General features: G+C 37.9%; 1 protein-coding gene across 2 annotated transcripts in view; it reads left to right on the forward strand.

Moving 5' to 3' along the window:
• The window catches only part of LOC127551844 (rap1 GTPase-GDP dissociation stimulator 1-like), a 78,492-nt gene that overhangs the window by 32,759 nt on the left and 29,346 nt on the right, over positions 1-16,387 (forward strand). For both annotated transcript variants that reach the window (XM_051981964.1, XM_051981965.1), the window contains one exon: positions 15,126-15,248. In XM_051981964.1, coding sequence (XP_051837924.1) covers positions 15,126-15,248 — 123 coding nt within the window. The remainder of the gene's footprint in view (positions 1-15,125; positions 15,249-16,387) is intronic.

Genomic DNA, 16,387 nt, shown 5'->3' on the forward strand with positions numbered 1-16,387 from the left:
AGCTAATGAGTGTCTGGGGCTATAGTCAATCTCAGGAAGATGAATCTTCCTGACTCCAAGAGCGAACTCTAACCATTATAGCATTTAGCTGCCTCACAAATAACCTTGGAGTTTCTCTAATCCAGTCTAAACTGTGCCTGAATGGAAATGGCCTCTTTAAGGGTTATCCAGCCTCTCCTGTATGATATCTAATCATAAAAAGCCCTGTCCCAAGCCCATTCTCCTTTTGGAAAATAAGTATTAGTAAGATGTTTCTTTACACTCTTCCTACATCTGCCTAATTTCCACCCATTGCTACAAACAATGCTAAACTGTCCTTATTCTAACTCTTTTGTATCTTTTCATGAAACCTAGAACTGTTTAAATTTTACTTATGTTTTGTCTCACTACTTATTGATGCAGAGCTTGAAATATCAACTAAAAAGCCCAGATCATTTTCATGCCGACTTGTAACTTGTCACATGTCTCCAATCCTACATGTATGCAATTGATTTTTTTTTTCTCAATCCAACTGTAGGACTTTTCATTTCTCTGCTGGGAGTATCATAGTCCTTCCAATCCTCTGTGTCCACCACCAGAATGATTCTGGGTTCTTTCCTTTCCCTCATATTCAATCAGTTACTGAATCTTATTGCTTCTACCTTCACATTATCTCACATTGACACCCTATTCTCCACTTGTGAGGTCAACATGCTACTAGTTCAAGACCTTATCATTTCTCACATTTCCTGTTGTAATAATCTTCTATTTGATCTCCAAGACCACATTTTCTCTTCTCTCTAGTCTATTCTGTATATAATAGCTTATGGGATAGGGAAGGAGGGAAGGAGGGAGGGAGGGAGGGAAGGAAGGAAGGAAGGAAGGAAGGAAGGAAGGAAGGAAGGAAGGAAGGAAGGAAGGAAGGAAGGAAGGAAGGAAGGAAGGAAAAAAAGAAGGAAGGAAGAAAGGAAGAAAGAAAAGGAGGGAGGGAAGGAAGAGAGGAAAGGAGGGAAGAAGGGAGGGAAGAAAGGAAGGAAGGAAGGAGGGAAGGAAAGGAAGAGAAGAAGTGAGGCATTCAGTATAGCATCTAGCACATCTTAGTTACTATACAAATGCTTATTCCCTTTTCCATCTTTTTTCGTAGGATTTGAAAACCAAATTTGTCTGTTTAACTTTTAAAGCCTTTTTCTTAGCCTGACTACAGCCTTCCTCCCTCATATCACATCACTCAACCTCATGCAGATTAAACTCCTTAGCTCTCTATTGGCCATGCACAACATGCATTCTCTCTTCTTCATGCCTCTGCATAGTCTCTTTCCTATGCCTGGAACACCTGCCTCACATCTCCTTGTAGAATCTCTTCCTTCCTTCCAAACTCACTAAAGTGTCCTTTTCTATTACCCACCTCTCCACCTCTCCAACTGCTATTGCTCTCCCCCCAAATGAAGTCCTGTTGATGCCATGACTTTTCCTTTGTACTTTCTGCACTCACACACAAGTACACACATAGTCATTTCAATCACTAGCTTCCCATGTGACAGGTCATGTTGCCTCTCTGGGCTTTTCTTTCCTCGTGTGTAAAATGGGATTAAATTAAATGAGCTCTAAATTCCCTTCCCCACTCAGAATTTCTATGATTCTTGGTTCTAGATTTATGTTCTTTATATATGATGCCCAAGGTTTTCAGAAGCACATTTAGAAAAATCCCTGCTGGATCTGACACAGACATACTACCTGGCTGATTTTAATCCAGGGAGTTGGGGCCATTGTTGATAAATGCCTGGCACATTATCTCAGAAAGCCTTTTTGCTTTTGTGATGAGTAAGATGTAAGCTCCATTTATCCCTATTCCACTTTTGTGCAGTTTACTTCAAGTGCTTTGGGGAGAAGTTCTCTCTTTTATTCTCATTCTCAGTTGTTATAGAGCAAAATTCAAAATTCATTCAATCACTATTTCTCAGGCTATGTCATATGGGAAGAGGATTGACTGTCTGGCCCATTTGTATTCAACATTTTTATCTCAAAACACAGGAAAGAAGTATCTAGTAGTAAAGGAAATTGATAAGCTCGTTCTTTAATTTCATTCTGGCCCAAGGGTTGAGTTACAAAATTTGTGTGCATGTGTGCATGCATGTGTGTGTGTGTGTGCTTTTTGTTATTTTTAATTTTTAGTTAAAAGGAGCAATAATCATCAGGGACAAAAGAAGATCAGTAACCATATACAGAAGCTACCTCAACTAGGGAAAGATGAATAAAGAAACAATTTCCATAAACTTTTCTGTCCTCTGATTACCCAAAGGCAAAAGTGGAGTTTTCTCAAAAAATTATTTCATCTTTCCAGAATCTGAAAATTAGCTTTTTAAAAAAAATCCATCTTATAAGTAGAAGGAAAAAGGTAGCATAGTCAATCAAGTAAAATGCTAGATTTAGAGTTAAGAAGACCTAAGTTCAAATTCAACCTTCTATAATTACTAATTATCTGGTCCTAAAAAAGTCATCACCTCTTTAAGCTCCATATTCCTCATGTATAAAATGGAAAAATACTAGGACCTACCTTGTAGTGGTGTTGTGAGTAAAGTGTTTTTCAATCTTAAAGTACTGTATGAGAATGAATTATTAAGACAAAAAAAGGTAACCCTCAAAGACATAGAATAATACAAGCTCTCAGGCTTGAGAGATTCAAGATTTTTTTTAAGACTAGCTCTCCTGCTTTCATGGAAGCTAGACGTACAGGGACTATTCACACACTAATAAGTGACAGAGGCCACATTTTGAACTAAAGTCTTTCTGACTCTAAGAGCAGCATTCTGTACACTGTGCCATCTGACTTAGCCTACTGCGCTTCAGAACTCCAGAGCCTAAGTTATCTATTCAACTCAGCCACTCAGTAACTGGGACTACAAAATGTAGCTCCTCACTGTTATAGTCGGTATTTCACATTATTTATTAGGCACTTTTTATGTGTCAAGCACTGTGGACACAGAATTTTTGTAGGTCCCTGTCTTTAAGGAACTTACATTCTATTAAGGCCAGTTTAGCTGTGTATGGGGAAAGAGAATCATATAAACAGTTGACCAGTAAACAGCCTTGGCGTAGATACAGGTTCTTGTTTTTTAAAACAAGAAGGGTGGTGTACCTCTCTGTACTCTTCCGTCAGACTTTTCCCCATCACCTTACTAGAATATTCTCTCTGTTTCTCCCTCTTATCTTTCCACCACACTGCAGGATCCCACTTACAGGAGAAAATTTACATTTTTTGAATCCCTTTCTTTTCTACAGTCCCTTCCCCTACCACCTCCAGGTCAGGTTGGTACTCCTTAACAAGTTGGCAAGAAAATACTGCCGATATCTGATCCCAGCAATACAGACTATTTTCGTAGCCTAAGGCATAAATTCCTGGAGAGAAAAGCACCCAAGAGAATGCTGGAAGCCAGTGAAAGTGAAATCTTTGAGATTGTTTTCCAAAGTAGACAAAAACGTCAGTTTTAATGTATTTGTACAGCACTTTATAATTTTTCAAAGTGTAATTATACACATTGAGACGCGATCTATGCTAATGTTAGGTTTGGATTAAAAAGTTCTGAGTTCAAACTCCATCTATTCTCTGAGTGCCTCAGGTAATTAATTCCCTCAGTCTTATCTACAAGCAGTAGAGGAGTTGCTATCGATGCTGATGGAAGGAATACCCACACCAGAAATCTCCCACTACCTCCTCTTCACATACATTAAAGTCATGTAGAGTTCTTCCATCCCATAGTCCAAGGAAATAGTTTATCTCCAACCCACACGAACCCATTTATTAATTTCATTCTGTTGCTTTTTTTTATAGTTGATTAGCATTTGTGAGCTACCTCACCCAACAGGAGGTCCAGAGCTAGGTAGAATTAAAAGAGTAAAATGTTCTTTATTTTAAGTCCTCTGAGTAACAATTCTTATGGTTTTCCTATAAGTCTACTCTAATGAATACCATGGTGGTCATTTAGGGCTGATCATTGCTACATTACATGACACAACCCAAAACCCAGACAATTAACCGATGTATTAACAGTCATAGGATTTTTGAGCTAGAAAAGTACTTGGAGATCAGCTAGTACTACTGCTTCCATATTATAATTGAGGAAACAGAGGCTTAGAGGGTATGATTGATTTTTCAAGTTCACTCATGCAGGAAACAACAGAGATGAGATTTAAAGCTCTATTTTTTTTGTACTCCAAATCCATTGATTGTTCTTTCCACTATATGAATCTGATAACTTTGGTTTGATACAGATCAACCAAATCAGTACATCATGAACAAATTCTACCACAATAAAGTTGAATTTAGACATTCCTACCCTCAGGGATTTAGTTTCCCAGTAGGAGAATTTCAGAGGTATCTAGATGTGGAAAATAGAAAATAGTAGCCCTGGAGGTAAGAAGGGTTGTTGGATTTCACTTGGGCATCCCTAGGAAGCTGACTTCCTAATGGGAACTAGTCAAATTAATGCAGCCTGAAAATTGTTAGGGCTCAGCATCAGAGAATGTCAGAGCTGGAAGGGGTCTTATTGGCATGTAGCCCAACTCTTCATTTCATAAATGAGGAAATGAAGGCTTAGAGAAGGTTAAGTGGTCTGTCAAAGGTCACAATTCTGCTGAAAAGTAATGCTGAAAAGGAGTCCTTCCAGCTCCAAACGAGGTACTCAAAATGAAGTACCAAGCTGGGCTTGTTTGCTACAGGATAAGGTCACAACACTTGAAGAAACACATTGGGCTAAAAAAACACTCTAGTATAGAAAGGACCAAGCTGATAATTTGTACCAGGAGAGAGCTAATCCCAAGAGTCTTGAGGTGTGGAGGAGAGAATTCTGTTTTCCATTCTGAAAAAGAAAATATAAATGTCTATTATCCTGACAAGTACTTTCCAATGAGGCTTTCAGAGATTCTTCCTCTCAAGAATGAGCCATAAAAAGCTACTGTCCAAGATATAGGTTCACTTAAATGATAATTAAGTTACTAGGTTAAAGTTAAGAATTTTCCATCAAAAATCAGAATAAATCTTAGAAATGAACTTCGGTGAAGGTGTAGAAATGCTAAAAAAAACTGCTTGAGATAACTGTAAGAAATATTTCCTCCATCCAAATGTTTGTAATTCTCAAAAGGAATACTTGGAGTCCTTTCTAAAAGTGTATTTTAAATTTGTCCTTTCACTACCTCCATTGTCCTTTAAAAAAATTGCAGCAGTGAATTTAATATACTGATTTAGTATGAATTTTGTCTCTTTGAGGGTCTATAGTTACATATTATTTAGATTTGATGAAACTCAGGTTTGAAAGGATCCAATTTCTGACTTAATGTAGCTCTAATAGTTTGGACTTCTCTGTGGATTTATGGAAAACATGATTGCTGAACAAACAGAGCCCTGAAGTAAGATAAATTAATTCTGGTAGCCACTGAATGGAGCCACTAGTAATGGTATACTTGAAAACTCCTGTCAATAAGAAAGAAAAAAATTTTAAGGATTATTACAAAGAACTCTGGAGTTATTGAAAAGGAAATGTAGAATGTAAAAGCACATAGAAACATAATTTTGAGAGTATGATGGGTTGTAGTAAAGAGACCACTATAAAGAGATAATATAAGAGATCATCATAAAAAGATAATAGCTTTGGCTCTAGTGCTCAATTAATTCTGAAATGGGAGCTCTTGAGCTATATTATTTACTGATATTCACGGTATTGAAGATATCTTTTAGAAGTAAACCATTTTCTTAAATTTTGAGAAAGAGATATGTGATATTAACATAGATATTGTCTAAGAAAAAAAAGCAAGGGCCACTGAATCACTTACTATACTGAAAAAAGTAAAAGGAACTTGAAAGGGACATAGAGAAATATTAGAACTACCATGTTAAATGGGACATATACTCTATATTCATAGAGTAATTAAAGAATAAAAATAATGGTAGGCAATGCTTGTAAGATATATAAACAGTAATAATATCCCCTTCCTCACAATCTATCAATTGGGACAGTATGTAATATGCCCAGCAAGAAAGTAGCCCACCTCCAAAAATACTGGCACCAATAAGAGCACCTACTTCTCTCAGGATTATGGTGAGAATAAAATGAGATAATATTTGTAAAATGCTTTTCAAACCCTAACGTCCCATATAAATGCCACTTATTATATGTGTCATATAAAAATGATATAAATAATAACTATTTATTTTTCATCATTGTATGCAAAGGTTATCAGCAAAGATCCCATTTCCAAAGATTGAATAGATCTGTCCATATTATTCTTCTGATGTTCTGTCCCTGAAACTTCTCCCTAATGTGGAAAGAGAATCATAAATCCATAGAATGTCAGAATTGGAAGGGATCTTAGAGATCATCGAATCTTTGTTTTACACATGAAAAAACTGAGACCCTGAGAAGCTACGTGTCTTGCCCAGAGTTACCCAATGAATCAGTAGGAGATCTTAAACTAGAATTCCTGGTTCCAATTAGAAAAAACATAGATACCCAGATGTCTTTGAAGAGCCTGTAGAAAAAGGTCTTGTCTGAGGACTAATTATTTGGTGCTAATTGCAACTCTGCCAGTGTTTTATCAGTGGAAACAGTGGGCTATTTTACCTGTCAGTTCTGTGAGGTGATAGTTGCATCTTCCTCTCTTTCAAAACAAGGGGCAGGAACCGGTTGCCATAGAAATGGCCCTCTACTTGAAGGTTGTACCAGAATTCCTTTGTGAAACCCTGAAGTGTTTGACAGGCCCTTTAAATAAAACCACTAATCATATTTTCCAAACTTTCTCTCCCTGCCACATTTCATTTATCCTTCTCAATGTGGATATGTAGGCTAATGCCTTTTGAGGCATTTTCAAAATTCCTTTTCATATGTTCTACAAGCAGTACTTCTCAAATCCCTGGTTCATTGGAGATAGTCTTAGAAAGTGTTCCTCATTCTTCCTTTCTCTGTGTTTGGTCTTGCTGTCCTAGAACAGTTTCACAACCATAAGCTACTTAGGGAGGTCATGGAACTCCCTGCTCTACCTAGATTTTTTACTTAGTCTTTCCATATGTGGAAAGTATAGAAAATGAATATTCCATAGCAGGCAGCATAACGTGGCAGAAAATAATTATACAAATAAGAAGAATATGCAGTTATATGATACTTTGAGGTTTACAAAGGGCTCATTTTTGTAATTCATTTTATGCTCTAAATAGTTCCAGGGAAATGGGTGCTATTATTAATCCCCATTTTATAGTTGAGGCTCTTAAAACTTCAGTGACTTGCACAGGGAAACACAGCTGGTATGTATCTGAGGCTGCATCTGAACTCAGATCTTCCTGAGTTCCTATTGGCTGCATCACTGACCACCAAAGGAAAAGCCCTGGATGGGGCATTGGGAGATCTGTTACAGAACTAGGTCTTCTATCACCTAGCTGCAAGATCTTGGACAGATCATTTATATGTCCTGGTTGTTGTTCAGTTGCTTGATTTTTGTCTGACTCTTCATGACTCCAACTGGGGCTTTCTTGGCATTCTACTGCAGTGGTTTGTCATTTCCTTCTCCAGCTTATTTTACAGATGAGGAAACTGAGGCAAGCAGAGTCAAGTAACTTGCCCAGGTTGCCATACAACTAATAAATGTCTGAGGCCATATCTGAATTCAGGTCTTCCTCATTCCAGGCTCTACCCATTCCACCACCTCGCTGTCCCATATGCCTTGGATCTCAGTTGGATTCAAGTGGGTTGGATTCAATGATCTTTAAGGTTTATTCAAGCTCTAATTCACATAAATGGTCAGGGACCATATTTTTAAGATCATATAAGATAGCTAATAAAAGACTAGGAAGTCTGAATATTTGAATATGCCTCAAAAATAAAATAAAATTATATAGTCAAGCAAACTCAAAGATTAGAAGTCAGAAGACCCAAGCTGAGAACCAAGTTTACACTAACTTTTTGTGATAAGAGTTTAGTTTTTTCAATTGCAAAATGGTGGAAAAACTGGTATGAACTAAAATATCTCAGCTTTCTGCCAGCATTAAATATCAATGATGCTCAAAATGCAATATTAACTCTAAGGTCAGGAAAGAGCAGTATATTAAAGAAAATTCAGCGAGCTCATCACACTGCTGAGGTTAAGGGATGACTGTTATATTTTTCTTTAGAGAGAAACCTGACATACCTAAAGCTAGATCTAAGACCTGCTCAAATTTGTTCCACATCATCAGTCCAAGGACAATGCTGCTTTATTTTCACAAGGAATACTGTTCCCATTAAATCCTTTGATAAATAAATTTTGTTTTGATATTGAATATCAAAATTTAAATTCAAAAATGAAATATTGAAATTCTGTGATTTTCAAGATACTGAGCTAAATACAGAAGGATAAAAAGAGATATAAGACACTTCTTCCTCTGGGAACTTACAATGGAAATAAGGAGAATATAACATTTACATGATAAAAGTTTTAATGCAAGACAAAAATCCAAGGGAAGTAGCAAGGTTCTATATGACAAGGGCCAGATGGTTATTATAGGCAACAAAGTACAACAGACATTCAAAGGAAAGAAATATAATGATAGGTTGGAGTATCTTAAATGACAGAACCATATAATAGATTTAAACCAGAAGAGTATGATCTAAATTCATTTCAGAGATTAGAAAACTGAAACCCATTGAAATTAAGTGAAATCAAGACTAAACAAATAGAGGCTATATTTGAATTTCAGTCTTCTACTCCAAAATCAGCACTCAATGGTGAAGAAAAGTTTCACAGAAAAAAAAATTAGTAATATTAGTTATTGTTGTTATTAATTGGTTATTAATAACTGTTCCATGCCTCTACTTCCTCACCACTAATTCACTTCAACAGTCTGCAGTCTGGCTTCCAAACTAAATCTAGATTTCTGTGCAATCTAAAATTTTCCTCAGTTTTCTTCCTTTTTGACATTTCTGTTGGTTACTTATTTTCTACTCCAATATACTGTCTTCTCTCTAGATCTTCATGGCACTGCTCTCTCTAGGTTCTTCTACCTGTCTGATTACTACTTGTTTCCTTTGTGGCTACTTCATCCCACTAACTGTAAGTGGCCCCAAGCTTCTCCCCTAGGCCCTTTTCTCTTTTTTCTCTGTACTATCCCACTTGAAAGTCTCATCAGCTCCCAAGAGTTCAACAATAATCTCTATACAAATGATTCCCAGACATAAATACTCAACCTGTCTTTTTCCTGAATTAGTCACAAATCATTAACTGCCTCAAGTATGTGAAGCTCAACATGTCCAAAACAGAACTCATTATCTTTCCTTCAAAATACTCTCTTCCTCCCAGTTTTTCTTTTACTATGGAGGATATTACCATCCTTCCAGTCACCCATGCCTACAATCTTAAAGTCATTTTTGAATTCTCACACTTATTTCAAATATCCAATATGCTGCCAAATATTGTGATTTCTATCTTCGTAATATCTCTTATATATATCCCCTTCCTGCCATAAACACACCCACCATCCTAAGGGATTCAAGTCATTATCACCTCTTCTCTTGTGTAGACTATTACAGTCATCTTCTATTGGTCTCTTGGTCTTCCTTTAACATGTCTCTGTCCACTTCAATTCATCTTCTATTAACTGTCAAGCCAATTTTTCTAAAGTATAGATGGGGCTATGTCACTGTCTGTTTAACTCAATAATTACAGGAGCTCTTTATTATCTTCAGTATCAGATCTAAACTTCTCTGTTATGCATTTAAAGCTCTTCCTGCCTCAGTCCATTCCTACTTACTTTGTGTACTCAGCTATCCAACTACAATGTCTAGTCTCTGTTCTTTGAACATGACATCCCATCACCCAATGTATGTCCTTGCTACAGATGTCCCATTCTTTGTCCAGAATATATTATCTTTTGCTTCCACCTCTTAGTTTCCCCATCTTTCTTAAAAACATGGATTAAATCTCACGTTTTGCAGGGGGTCTTTCCCAGTCCTCCTAATTGATAGTCCCTTCCCCTCAGATTATTCTCTGTCTACTTTGTATAAATCTTGTCTGCATCTCCTTATTTAAATGCTAGCTTCTCCATTAAGATACTTGATGGACTATTCTTTTTTAACTCTCTTTATATTCCCAGGTTTAGCACAGTGTCTGACACACAGAAAGGCTTAATAAATTTTTGTTGACTAACTGTTGGCTTCAAAGTTTCCAAAGTACTTTACATGTATTTGTGCTTTAGAGCAGCCCCTGTAAATTAAGTACTAAAGTATTGTGCCTTAATTTATTGTTGTTATTCATTCATTTTAGTCACATCTAACTCTTCCTGACTCCTCTTTGGATTTTTTTGGCAGAGATGTTGGAATGGTTTGCCATTTCCATTTTGGGCTCATTTTACAGATAAGGAAACTGAGGCAAACAAGATTCAGTGATTTTCCGAGGATCGTACTACTAAGTGTCTGAGGCCAAATTTAAACTCAGGCCTTCCTGACTCCAGGCCCAGCACACTCTATTCACTGAGTAACATAACTGGCCCTATGATTTATTTTTCAAACAAACAGATACTCAAAGGGTGTGCGGCCATAGGGTTGAGATTGACCCTAGGTCATTCTGATTTCAAGTACAGCACTCTATCCACTACACAAGATGGACCTTGCAGGAGGGTGGTCATAGTCAACTAGTTTACTTTTTCTATTTTCAGTTTCTCTTTCTTTCTTTCCTTCCTTCTCTCCTCCTTTCTTTCCTTCTTTTTTCCTTTCTTTCTTTTTTGAGCAGGTGGGAGGAAGGTGACAAGAGGCTTTAAACCTCATTAGGAAACCCTTTCTACCAGTCCTGACTGGCAACCATTCTGCTGCTATAGTGTTTTTGAGAATTGCCAGGGAGGAATGAGAGGGAGAAAACAAGCATTTATTAAGTGCCTACCATATGTTGGACACTGTATTTAATTAAGGATTTTGAGCACTAAGAGGTTAAGTGATTTGCCTCTGGTCAGTTGATATCAAAGAAAAGTAGAGCTCAAGACACCCAAAATTAGCTCTTGTTTGCACTCTACTGCCTCTGCTCTTAACCTATTCTCAAGTAAAAGCAGAATGTCAGATTGGTTTTTCAAACGAGATTTTGAATCCTTCTCACAGATCACTAAACTGACTAACACAAGAGCACTCCTCTTCTCCCTAATAATCCACATAGACCAGGTCACAAACAATTTAGTTCTGAAACAACAGTCAAAGGCAACCCCAATAGGGTATATAAAACACAGTCAGACAGAAAGAGAGAGATCCCCCATGGGATGAAACAAAGCAAGTAATCTATGAGTCTCGCATATGTATTAGACATTCCCATTAGAAAACTACAGTTTAAGGAGCACCTAGGTGCTGCTGTGGATAGAGCACTAGCCCCAAAGTCAGGAGGACCTGAGTTCAAATCCGGTCTTAGACACTTAACACTTCCTGGCTGTGTAACCCTGGACAAGTCACTTAATCCCAATTGCCTCAGGGGAAAAAAAGAAAAGACAAGAAAACTACAGTTTACTATAAAATCTCACAGAACTGAGATGACTCAATACCTGAAAATGGACATGGATAACTAGTGACACCATTTTCCTAAACTTTATCATCCCTTCTCTGAAGTGTCTGGCTGAGAGTTCTCCTCAAGGTTCAGCTGAAAGGCTTTTCCAAGTCATCCTGAAATCAGGTCCAACCCTGAAGCAAAAGGCCTTATGGGCTACAGCTGTGAGGGTAGTTACACTGCCAAATGCAGCCAGGTGATTGATTAGCCGAGCTCTAAGGGTGCACGTGAATCCTCCAAGCTTCCAATTCTGTATCAGGAGAAGTGTTGACAAGGCAATATTTAGATCAGTAGAGGGAAAATTCTGTTTCAAGCATGAGTAATGGAAGAAATTTCATCTGTATTCCTATTGAATTACAAAAGAACTGAAGGCTTGTATGTCAGTCTTCTATCCAATACTTCTATTACTGCTATAAAAGGCATTTCAGGCAACTCCCCCTTGGCCCTATTTCATCCTTGTGTCTTTCCAAAACAGTGTGCTTTCCTGATCCCCATTCGCCTCCTGAATGGTCTCCCCTTTTTAGAATGTACACTCTTTAAGATTAGGAACTATTTGTACTTCATTTAGCAATATGCTTAGCACATGGGCAGCACTTAATAAATATTTCAATCATCCAACCCAATACAGAGTTACAAGTACCTATCCACTGTCTAGCCCTTTTCAAATGTCATTGGGGGACAAAGGAAGTTTAAGGTGCTGTTTCAAGTCGCTGAGACAGTTTTAGTCATGAACAGACTAAGAAGATCCAGGTTCAAGTTTTAGTTTTGCCAGACCACAAGCTATTTGCTCTTGGGCGAGATATATAACTATTCTGAGTCTCATGTTCCCCATACAATACCTGCACTGGCTACTTCATAAAATTGCTGTCAGCATGAGATAATATACGTAAAATATTTGTAGTCATAATATGAGATATGACATTACTGTGAATCCCTTCTTTCTTTTTTGTATGAAGCAATCGAGGTTAAGTGACTTGTCCAGGGTCACACAGCGAGAAAATATTAAGTGTCTGAGGTCGGACTTGAACTCAGGTCCTCCTGACTTCAGGGCTGGTGCTCTATCCACTGAGCCACCTAGCTGCCCCATGAATCCCTTCTAAGTAATTAATTAATACCATCATGCAAATGTAAGATGATATGTTTGGAGCAATATCCTTCTATTCAGGCTTTTTATTGAAAAATTCTCTAACACTTCCTCCAGACTCTGTTGGCTCAGGAGACTAAAGACTCAAATTATTGATATCACTTTTTATTTGAATATGAAGCAGCCACTAAGGAGGCTACAAAGGTGCTTTGATGCTTGAGTGGTGGATCAAGATATGTAATGGGCAAAGAAGCCTCATTCAACTGAATCACCTCAAGGTGTCCTAAATGCTTATCTCTGTAGAATATCCCAGAAGGGGCAAAGGCAAGAAGTCAGACGTGTTTCCTTCTTTTGCACAGTGTTCGTCCTAGCTTTGATTCGTGCAGTTACAGTCTCCCAGGTAGGACCATAATTAGGACAGGACAATTGGAACTTTGTCCCAGGATGCTGCCTTTAGGAGGTGTCAGATTACCAAAAGGGATGCCACTTGTAATCCTTCAGCAACAGAGACACAAAAGAGCTTGCCACTGGTTAGCAAGAATGCTAATTAATTAAAATAGGAATCTATTAAAAGAAAAAGCAAAAATTCATTGAAAACCCTCTCTTCCACTCTATGTACCCTTCAGTGGTACATAGTATCCCAGAGTCTCTGCTTCTTTCTCCAAAGATATCCATTAGCTTGTCAATTACCACCTCATTTGAGGTCCCATCACTCACCTGGACTATGTTGTATGGTACTTGTCTGTGACACAAAAATCCCTCGTTTAATCCAAATATTTATTTAAGTGCTAGGTGACACAGTGGATGGAGCCCTGGGCTTGAATCAAAACAACTCATCTTCTTGAGTTCAAATCCAGCCTCAGATATTTAACTAGCTGTGTGACTCTGGGCAATTCACTTAACCCCGTTTGCCTCAGTTTCTCATCTGTAAAATGAGCTGGAGAAGGAACTGATGGACCATTCCAGTAGCATCACCAAGAAAACCCCAAATGGGGTCACCAAGAATGGGACACAACTGCAACAACTCAACAGCAGCATGGTCTTTCTATGAAATATAGCCTGCTGTTAGTATAGATAGTAAGGCAGTCTCTGTGTCAGGAAAACAAGATTTCAGGTCCCACCTTTAATTCATACTATTCCTGGCCAAGTCACTTGTTAGTATCCCTTTATCACTCTTAAGACCATAAATTGCCAAGCAGGTGTCAGTCTACATTTAGTCACTCACTAAAAATTCATCACACCAAAAAAATCACAGGTTCAATACAAAAAAAAAAAAAAAAAGCCAGATAATAGAGTTCCAAAGGGGAAAAAAGAAACAATGTTTGCCTTCAAAGAGCTTATATTCCACTGTTTCTATACTTTCCCCCATGGGAAGAAGCAGAAAAAGATTGCATACCAAGATTTCCAATATAGATTATTCTTTTTGAAACAATGTTTGCCATTATCAACCCTGACCTCCACTAATAGGGTCTACCATTCTTTATCTGACCTTTGAACAACACTAGGGCAGCTAAAAAGTCAAGATAATATATTCTAATTATGGGATGTCATGAAACTGAGCAGGAAAATCACTCTATATTTTGTAGCAACAAAGCAAATCTGTTGATACCAGCAGAGGTGAACCCTATAATCATCTCTGCTAGCTGATTGCTGCACTACTACATGTCTACAAATGCAAAACTAATTATGGCTGTTGCTTTGTTGTCACAGTTAACAAAGGAAAGGATAAAAAAGTCTTTGTCTATTTTTAGGTTACAAATGTAACTCCCACTAAGCTGACCTGTGGATGCCTCATTCTGACACCTGGTTTTTAAGTAACAGCTCCCCAGGGAGGCAGTCTTCAAAGTCAGATAATGAGAGATTTCTTTTATTATTTATTTTGTTTTGCCTTTTTTTTTTCTGATTTGAAAATGATTCCCAATATATCCAGCAGCAAAACCTTGACTCAGACCACCTGAAGGTAAATCTAAGAGACATTTCCAGGAGGGAAAGTTTCAGTTTATGTAAAGTTTTCCCATTCAACTCTCCTTGGACAAGGTGCTAGAACTGGAGTCAGGAAACCAGTTCAAATCCAGTCTCGGGCAACTTCCTAGGTGTGAAACCCTGAGCAAAAGTTTCCTCAACTGTAAAATGTGGATAATAACAGCACCTTCTTCACAAAGTTACTATGAAGATCAAGTGAGATAATATTTGTTAAGTGCTTAGCACAGTGCCTGACACATAATAGGAACTTGATAAATGTTTCCATTCTCTTCCCAACTTCATTCCAATATCTAGTTGTCAGAAACCCTGAGTGATGATGGACCAAACACAACAAGGTTGTATTGTACACTGGAAAGAACACTGTACTAGAAGTCCAAATATGAGGCTCTGTTTTCAATTCTCCTACCTAGTAATACTATCCTGGGCAAGACATAATCTCTGGTACTCAGTTTCTTCATCTGTAAAAAGGAAGGTAAATGGCTTCTGAGGTTTCTTACAGCCTGGAAAGCCAGTAATCATTAGCCATCTTTGCTTCTTGCAGAACAACTCTCAGGGAACCTTCTCCAAGCCAGTGGGATTTTCACGACATTGGGTCAGATTCTGACAAGTCATCCACGATGCGCAGTGCCTGCTGCACAAGTCCTGGCAGAGCTGGCTAAGAATGGTAAGTGCCCCCGTACGATGAGGAGGACCTGAGCCCATCTCACAATATAACAGGATATTCCTTCTTGTGAACCCAGTTAGTGAGACAATGGAGTCTAGTTTTCTGAGGTGGAGGAAGACCACCCAGCAGAGTGACCATGAACAGATCAGAAGGAGGGATTCCCTCACTAGAAACACAGAACTGGGTGGCTAATGGAAATATTAATTTAAGATGGCTAAAAATGGGCTAAAAAAATCCAGTATCAGAAGAATCTAAAGGCAAGGTCACATTCTCTTATTTATTTGTACCCCTAAGTGCCTATAGTACTTAATAAATGCTTATTGACCGAATCTAAGTCATTAAATATAACAAACAGCCTAGCAGGGAAGATAAAATCAGTAAAGAAATAATTAGAACACAAGGTAGAATGTAGTGAAGCTCCTAGGTAGGGGGATAGATAGAGCATTGGGCTTAGTGTTAGAAAGATCTTTCTTTGAATTCTGCCTCAGACACTTAACTTTGGGTATCACTTAACCTATCTTAACCTCAATTTCCTCATCTTTAAAATGAGGAGGGGGATAACAATACGTGTTTGCTGTGAGAATGAAATAACATATGTAAAATATTTTATAATTAAAGTATATAAAATGCTGTTATTATCTAGAAAGCCAGTAGAGAAATTTGAGCAAAATACCACAGGAATTCAAAGGCAAAAGGGATCACTTCTAGCATAGGGAAGAGGCAGAGGAAAGAACCAAATCCAGAAACACTTCACAGAGGCTAACATTTGAGATGGACTCTGAGAATTAGCTAAGATTTTCCAAGGCACAGATAGGACTCAGGAAGTCTGGACAGAGGGAGAAAGACATGAAGGTCGCAAAAATCTGAGGAATGTTCAGGAAATTACAAAAGAATAGAGTATGAATAGAGAAAGGATGGAAAGATGTGGCTGAACTAGTGAGTAGGAGAATAGATCAAAAGTGGGTTTCTGATATCAGCCTTTCCATAGGGCCTGGCTCAGCTGGCTCAGTAATGGGTTCTGCCATTAGCAGAAAAAAGGGGGGCCAAAATGTATAACCAAAGACCATCCCATGACTGATAATGGTTAAGTAGTGAAGGAAGCAGTAAAATCATGAGCAGAGAGAAGTTTTCTCATCTAT

The sequence above is a fragment of the Antechinus flavipes genome, chromosome 2, assembly GCF_016432865.1.
Source record: "Antechinus flavipes isolate AdamAnt ecotype Samford, QLD, Australia chromosome 2, AdamAnt_v2, whole genome shotgun sequence".
Classification (NCBI taxonomy): Eukaryota; Metazoa; Chordata; class Mammalia; order Dasyuromorphia; family Dasyuridae; genus Antechinus; species Antechinus flavipes.